The sequence below is a fragment of the Scyliorhinus torazame genome, chromosome 9, assembly GCF_047496885.1.
Source record: "Scyliorhinus torazame isolate Kashiwa2021f chromosome 9, sScyTor2.1, whole genome shotgun sequence".
NCBI lineage: Eukaryota > Metazoa > Chordata > Chondrichthyes > Carcharhiniformes > Scyliorhinidae > Scyliorhinus > Scyliorhinus torazame.
Window position 1 is genome coordinate 254,058,915 of NC_092715.1, and position 8,567 is coordinate 254,067,481.

The window sequence follows — 8,567 nt, forward strand, 5'->3', positions numbered from 1 at the left end:
CCAATGCAAGTTAAAGCTTCTGAGGAAGTTGCCCCCCCCCCCCCCCCCAAACAGGCAGCGTGCAAACCCACCAATGTGCGGGCATGTCCTGGTATTCACGAACCAAACTTTTTGCTGTTGGCAACAAAAACTCCACAGCCTTGCGGATATCTCTGATAGAAAATCTGGAGTGGAGCCCAAAAACAGATTGATGTCTAAATGTATCAAATTTGGACCTTGAAATGCACGATAGCACTGCTGCCTCACAATGCCAGAGACTCGTAATCAATTCCAGCCTTGGGTCACATTTTTTGAAGTTTGTACGTTCTCCCCCTGTCTGCGTGGGTTCCCTCTTGGACTGGCCGTGCTAAATTGCCCTTTAGTGACCAAAAAGGTTAGGTGGGTTAACAGAGTTACGGGGATTGGGTGGGGGGGGCACATGGGCCTACACAAGGTGCTCTTTCAGAGGGTCGGTGCAAACTCAATGGGCCAAATGACCTCCTTCTGCATTATAGGAATTCAATGGTTCAATCCCTGCACTCTGCCAATTATGGCCTATTCTGAATCCCCAATTTTGGCCTCCTGTGAATCCCCAATTTTTAATCACTCCACAATCATGGTCATGCCATCAGTTGCCTGGGCCTCAAGTTTTGGAATTGCCTCCCAAAACCTTTTTAAAAAATATTTTCTTAAAATTACCTCTTTGCCCAAGCTTTTGGTCAACTCCCAAATATCTTACAGGGCTCAGTGTCAAATTTTGTTTGATAAAACTTCTGCTAAAGGTCTTAGGGCCTTACTAAGTGAAACAAGTTCTTTCTAAGATTTTAAACGGACATTTCAGAGTTTGAAAGCCACGCCCCTATTTGTTTTTTCAGTTGCCATGGTTATTGTGCAGCACAGCCAATCGAGTATGTTACTGTTCTCTGCCTGCGCATGTCTCTCTCATTCTAAATGTCTCCCGCTCTTTTTTCTCTCGCTGTCAGTATTTTTTTTATTGTTCTGTGGCTAAATATTTTCCTCACTATTTGTCACTTGTTGCGGGTCTCCTTATCATTATTTTCATCCTGATCAACCTTCATCGGCCTTTATGACTCTGTATACAAAGTGCTATAGAAACACACCAAGAATAGCGAGCTGTCTGGTATGGAAAGGAACATACTGTCGGTGTCTGCACGTTCTCCCCGTGTCTGCGTGGGTTTCCTCTGGGTGCTCCGGTTTCCTCCCACAGTCCAAAAATGTGCAGGTTAAGTGGATTGGCCATGCTAAATTGCCCTTAGAGTCATAGAACATAGAAAATAGAAAATACAGCACAAAACAGGCCTTTGGCCCACGATGTTGTGCCGAAACTTTGTCCTAGATTAATCATAGATTATCATTGAATTTACAGTGCAGAAGGAGGCCATTCGGCCCACTGAGTCTGCACCGGCTCTTGGAAAGAGCACCCTACCCAAACTCAACACCTCCACCCAACACCAAGGGCAATTTTGGACACGAAGGGCAATTTATCATGGCCAATCCACCTAACCTGCACATCTTTGGACTGTGGGAGGAAACCGGAGCACCCGGAGGAAACCCACGCAGACACGGGGAGGATGCGCAGACCCCGCACAGACAGTGATCAAAGCCGGAATCGAACCTGGGACCCTGGAGCTGTGAAGCAATTGTGCTATCCACAATGCTACCGTGCTGCCCTTAAGAACAAATAAATCTCCACTATATCATTTTACCGTAATCCATGTACCTATCCAATAGCTGCTTGAAGGTCCCTAATGTTTCCGACTCCACTAATTCCACAGGCAGTGCATTCCATGCCCCCACTACTCTCTGGGTAAAGAACCTACCTCTGATATCCCTCCTATAACTTCCACCTTAAATTTATGACCCCTTGTAATGGTTTGTTCCACCCGGGGAAAAAGTCTCTGACTGTCTCCTCTATCTATTCCCCTGATCATCTTATAAACCTCTATCAAGTCGCCCCTCATCCTTCTCCGTTCTAATGAAAAAAAGCCTAGCACCCTCAACCTTTCCTCGTAAGACCTACTCTCCATTCCAGGCAACGTCCTGGTAAATCTCCTTTGCACCTTTTCCAAAGCTTCCACATCCTTCCTAAAATGAGGCGACCAGAACTGTACACAGTACTCCAAATGTGGCCTTACCAAAGTTTTGTACAGCTGCATCATCATCTCACGGCTCTTAAATTCCATCCCTCTGTTAATGAACGCGAGCACACCATTGGCCTTCTTCACAGCTCTATCCACTTGAGTGGCAACTTTCAAAGATGTATGAACATAGACCCCAAGATCTCTCTGCTCCTCCACATTGCCAAGAACTCTACCGTTAACCCTGTATTCCGCATTCATATTTGTCCTTCCAAAATGGACAACCTCACACTTTTCAGGGTTAAACTCCATCTGCCACTTCTCAGCCCAGCTCTGCATTCTATCTATGTCTCTTTGCAGCCGACAACAGCCCTCCTTACTATCCACAACTCCACCAATCTTCGTATCGTCTGCAAATTTACTGATCCATCCTTCAACTCCCTCATCCAAGTCATTCATGAAAATCACAAACAGCAGAGGACCCAGAACTGATCCCTGCGGTACGCCACTGGTAACTGGGATCCAGGCTGAATATTTGCCATCCACCACCACTCTCTGACTTCTATCGGTTAGCCAGTTCGTTATCCAACTGGCCAAATTTCCCACTATCCCATGCCTCCTTACCTTCTGCATAAGCCTACCATGGGGAACTTTATCAAATGCCTTACTAAAATCCATGTACACTACATCCACTGCTTTACCTTCATCCACATGCTTGGTCACCTCCTCAAAGAATTCAATAAGACTTGTAAGGCAAGACCTACCCCTCACAAATCCGTGCTGACTATCCCTAATCAAGCAGTGTCTTTCCAGATGCTCAGAAATCCTATCCATCAGTACCCTTTCCATTACTTTGCCTACCACCGAAGTAAGACTAACTGGCCTGTAATTCCCAGGGTTATCCCTAGTCCCTTTTTTGAACAGGGGCACGACATTCGCCACTCTCCAAAAAGGTTGGGTGTGGTTCCGGGGATAGGGTGGAGGTGTGGGCCAGTGCATACTCGATGGGCCGAATGGCCTCCTTCTGCACTGTAAACTCTATGATTCTATACATAAGGGGAGCGCAGGCAAGGTGGAGACTCAGGGCAGAGAATGCAAAGTGGAAGGGTCCAACAGACACCAAGAGTTGGTCAATATACTCCACCATGCTGTAGGGAGAGACAAGGATTTGGAAGGAAAGGGAAGAGTTCCAGTCTTGGAGCAACTCGGCTGATGGGACCCAGTAGGAGCTGAGCCTTGTGCACCTGAAGACGGAGAGGGAAGGGGCAGTGAGCATCAAGAGAGGTTCAGGTAAGGTGTAGGAAGCCGGAGGTGTGAGGGTGGAAAAAATGCAGCCATTTGGAGCATTCAGGTCTGGCCTGGCATCATTTGGTAGATGCATGATGGAGTCAAATAATGACAGTCTGTAATCCAGAAATAGGTGGCCCAGCCCGACAGCATCATTTACACTGCACTAAAAACCCCTCCAACCCTCTGCTATCTAGCACTGTCAGCAGATCATTGTGATTTAATAAGATACTGGGAAAGCTAGTGGACAGGTCCCAGCAATTAGTGAGACTGGTGGGTGTTTGGCGAAGTGCTGTAGTTTTGCAGTATTTGGTGGGGCAAGAAGATGATTGGTTTGTCAGCACTCAGGAGAGATAGAGCAAGTCACCCAGGATGGAGAAAGAAGCTGCAATCGTAAAAAGCAGAAAACAAACTGGCCATTTTGAAATGGGAAAAGGAGGCCAGTCATGAGGGAGTATTCCAGCACCACATATAAAAGACCGCGCATGTACTGGAACAACCCCATTCATTTTTTTTAAATTTAGAGTACCCAATTTCTTTTCCCAATTAAGGGGCAATTTAGCGTGACCAATCCATGTACCCTGCACATCTTTGGGTTGTGGGGGTGAGACCCATGCAGACACAGGGAGAATGTGCAAACTCCACGCGGACAGTGACCTGGGGTCGGGATCGAACCTGGGTCCTCGGCGCCCTGAGGCAGCAGTGCTAACCACTGAGTCACCGTGCCGTCCTGGAACAACCCAATTCACGAGCCATACCTGTAAGATTCAAAAATCAAACCAAGTCCTCTAAATCATGTTTTACACTCCTCACTCAGGATTTATGCAGTGCTAGCCGCTGTGCCACCGTGCCGCCTTAATCTATGAACATTCACAATCGCAACTCCGACCAAATTTAGAAGACTTTTGGAATGATGCAGTTGCTTCCGTCCTCTGCTACCTGCCAGTCTGGAATGAATAGCTGCTGAACTGAATTGAAAGGTAGGTGGCAAATCTTTCAACTGATCACTCAGGCTGGATGTCAGGAGGAACGTTCTCACCCAAAGACGAACAGATCTCTGCAATGTGTCAAACCTCAAACATATTGGGCCGATTCAAACGACATCTCAATGTTCATTTGCCTTCAATGGATTCAGTAGTCTCCTTATAAGTTACAACCGTCAAGCATTGAGCAAAGAGCAATCTCCCAGACCAGTTTTGAAAAACATGGGAGAAAGATGGAGGGGGTTGATTGGGCAGGGTGGTCAGAGGGGATTTTCCCATATCTTCCACCTCCCCTGTCCCACATTGACCCAAATTTTTAATATGTGGGTTTTACCTCCTCAATACACCTCATGCCAGGTGGACTGGAGTGTGCAGATATTGTGCGACACAAGGTATCAGTTTTGGGGGCAAGCTATCGAACCAAATATCTTCTGTATGGTGACCTGGCCACTGAGCACCAACATCTGTACACCAAGGACATCTGCAAATGTGACAGGAAGATGGTGGGCATTGGCACCGGCAACTGGGAGACGTGACCTCTGGTGGTTGACTGTTTGGAGAGGAATTCGAAGTGCCAAGCAGCTGGCTGAGGAGGTACAAAGTTCCTTGCCTCTATTTTCACTAGGCTGCCTTCTCAGCACACTGTCTTCCTCGACAACAGGATCTCTCAAGTCAGAGTAGGGCCCTTGAGCCCCACTGAGCAATGCTTAGCACAGCACAGGCCATCACTGCGCAGACCATAATCTTGAGGTGGAAGGCTGTCAATAAATCGAGAACCCTGGACCAACAATCCCAAGACACGAGTTCAAATCCCGACATGGCAGCTCAAGGAATTTAAATTTAGTTAAAGGAATAAATCTGAGATACAAAACCAGCACAAATCTGCTGGACTGCCACAACAAACCCACCTGGTTCACTATTTCTTTCAGGGAAGGAAATCTGGCATCCTTACCTGGTCTGGTCTACATGTAACACCAGACCTACTGTACCCAGGTGACTCACGAATTGCCCGCGTAAGCCACTCAGTTTGACAACTTAACACCATGTTCTATAGGGCAATTAGGGTTGTGCAATAATTGCCAGCAATGCCCACATCCCATGAATGAATTAAAAATAAAATAACGTTACACTCAAAACCGGATTTGTGAATGGTAAACATTACTTGACCTATTATCTTGTATCAGCACTGCCTTCATTAAGATAGCATGCATCCAAATGCAGCAAGACCTGGACAATATCCAGGCTTGGGCTGACAAGTGGCAAGTTACATTCGCGCCACACAAGTGCCAGGCAATGACCATCTCCTACAGCATTACCATCGCTGAATCCCCCCAAATCAACATCCTGAGGGTTACCATTGGTTAGAAACTGAACTGGACTAGCCACCTTAATACTGTGGCTACCAGGGCAGGTCAAAGGCTTGGAATCCTACGGCGAGCAACTCGCCTCCTGACCACCCAAAACCTGTCAACCATCTACAAGGCACAAGGAGTGTAATGGAATACGCTCCACTTGGCTGGCTGAGTGCAGCTCCAACAACACTCAAGAAGCTCGACACCATCCAGGACAAAACAGCCCACTTGATTGCTGCTCCTTCCACAAACATTCAAACCTTCCACCACCGACGAATAGTGGCAGCCCTGTGTACCATCCACAAGATGCACGGCAGTAACTCACCAAGGTTCCTTCGACAGCACCTTCCAAACCCACAACCACTACCTTCTGGAAGGACAAGAGCAGCAGGTAACTGGGAACCCTACCACCTGGAGGCTCCCCTCCAAGTCACTCACCACCCTGACTGGGAAATATATCGCCGTTCCTTCGCTGTCACTGGGACAAAATCCTGGAACTCCCACCCTAACAGCACAGTGGGTGTACCTACACCTCAAGGACTGCAGCGGTTCAAGAAGGCAGCTCACCACCACCTTCTGAAGGGCAACTAGGGATGGGCAATAAATGCTGGCCTAACCAGCGACGCCCACATCCCATAAATGAATTTTAAAAACATTTGCAAGCCAAAATTCCAAATGATTCTGCGAGTGCAGCATAATAATTTACAGAGGGCGGCATGGTGGTGCAGTGGCTAGCACTGCTGCCTCACAGCACCGAGGACCCGGGTTCGATCCTGGCCCCGGGTTACTGTCCGTGTGGAGTTTGCACACTCTCCCCATGTCTGCGTGGGTCTCACCCCCACAACCCAATGATGTGCAGGGTAGGTGGGTTGGCCACACTAAATTACCCCTTAATTAGAAAAAAGAATTGGATACTTTAAATTATAATAATTTACAGCACTTCATTCCCCAGTCTTTCCATTATGCTCCGCCATCAAAAACAAAAGTTGCACTTACAAAAAAAATCAATCTGAAATAAGTGACTGAAAGCACAAATACTGGGGGTATTCCATATCAAATGAACACTATTCTCCCACTCCTGCCACAGGTCATTAGTTACTGGGCCCCCGCAAAGCCACTGATTGCAACCATCAACAACATCAGGGCAAAGTTGCTTCAAACTCCAGCACAAAAACACAGCTGGCACACAACTATCCCTTCTCTCTCCTTCCTCCCCAACAAACCCCTCTTCCACACAATGGCTATCATTCATCCACAACTTGCAGAATCACAATGAAATACTTCTCTATTTCAATGAAACGCCCTACTCACAAGGCTTCCCAGTCAAATCATGATGTGGAGATGCTGGCGTTGGACTGGGGTGAGCACAGTACGAAGTCTTACAACACCAGGTTAAAGTCCAACAGGTTTGTTTCGATGTCACTAGCTTTCGGAGCACTGCTCCTTCCTCAGGTGAATGAAGAGGTATGTTCCAGAAACACATATATAGACAAATTCAAAGATGCCAAACAATGCTTGGAATGCGACCATTAGCAGGTGATTAAATCTTTACAGATCCAGAGATGGGGTAACCCCAGGTTAAAGAGGTGTGAATTACATCAAGCCAGGACAGTTGGTAGGATTTCGCAGGCCAGATGGTGGGGGATGAATGTAATGTGACATGAATCCCAGGTCCCGGTTGAGGCCGCACTCATGTGTGCGGAACTTGGCTATGAGTTTCTGCTCGGCGATTCTGCGTTGTCGCGCGTCCTGAAGGCCGCCTTGGAGAACGCTTACCCGGAGATCAGAGGCTGAATGCCCTTGACTGCTGAAGTGTTCTCCGACTGGAAGGGGAGTCAAATTATCCCCTCACTTGCTGCTGGCTATATACATCTGCTGTTGTTTTGAAACGTTTTGTTTTTCTAATGGTCTAAAATTCTATTGGGTCAACTCAGGAAGTTATGGAGGGGATTTTTATTTTTAAATGCAAGATCCCCATTCCAGTTTGCACCGGGTTGGAATGAAAATTGGTCCAAAGATAGCACTTTCACTGCAAACCAGAGCCATAAACATTCGTCAAATTACCACTGAGAGGATCTGGACGCTCTGGTTAATTATAGCATTAAGCCAGACCATTAATTATTTTTTTTCCTCTCTATTTTCTCTCTGCAATTAAACCCAAGTAAACAAACAAAATAACCCTGCAGACAAGTGTGAAGGGAATCAATTTATAATTTAAAATAAGATGTCTGGGGGGAGGGGGGATTTTATTTTTTCCCCTTGGGGGTGGGAAAAGAAGGGAGAGGCAGTTCGATGCCGAGCATTTCGAGAATTCAGGGGGGGATTAGGGAGGGTGGGGGGAGGTAAGGAAACAAAGTTATTCAGCCACAGAAACAAAGTATTGGACCTGGGGGCAGGATTTGAGCCACATTGTTTCACTCACCTCTTCACAGCCGCAGCAACCCATCGCTGGCAAACATCAGTCCCCTCTGCCCCACCGCCACCAGAACTGGAAATAATGACTGCAGGATGTTATTCAGTTAATAAGGACTGAGACTGCAGCCTCACCCTGTTACACAGCTTGAGAAGGAAGGAGGATGTGTTTGTGTGCCACAGTCAAACCAGCACTGACTCCCCTAGTGTCACCCTCTAATCAGTACTGACTGGATATTCACAGACGGTGCCTAACCTGCTCAGGATTTCCAGCATTTCCACCCCTCTAAGCACTTTTTACATCTCTTTTTCGATTTCCAACATCTGCATTGTTCTCCTCTTCGAGAAGTGAGAGCCTCAGACCAAAGGCACGATCCTTTAAAACAGAGATGAGGAGGAATTTCTTCAGCCAGAGGGTGGTGAATCTGTGGAACTCTTTGCCGCAGAATGCTGTG

At 47.1% G+C, this 8,567-nt stretch overlaps 1 protein-coding gene across 2 annotated transcripts in view; it reads right to left on the minus strand.

The window, feature by feature from the left end:
- Positions 1–8,293, minus strand: part of LOC140429819 (choline transporter-like protein 1) — a 100,984-nt gene extending 92,691 nt beyond the window's left edge. For both annotated transcript variants that reach the window (XM_072517271.1, XM_072517272.1), the window contains exon 1: positions 8,123–8,293. In XM_072517271.1, coding sequence (XP_072373372.1) covers positions 8,123–8,146 — 24 coding nt within the window. In that variant the 5' untranslated portion in view covers positions 8,147–8,293. The remainder of the gene's footprint in view (positions 1–8,122) is intronic.
- Between the last annotated feature and the right edge of the window lie 274 nt (positions 8,294–8,567).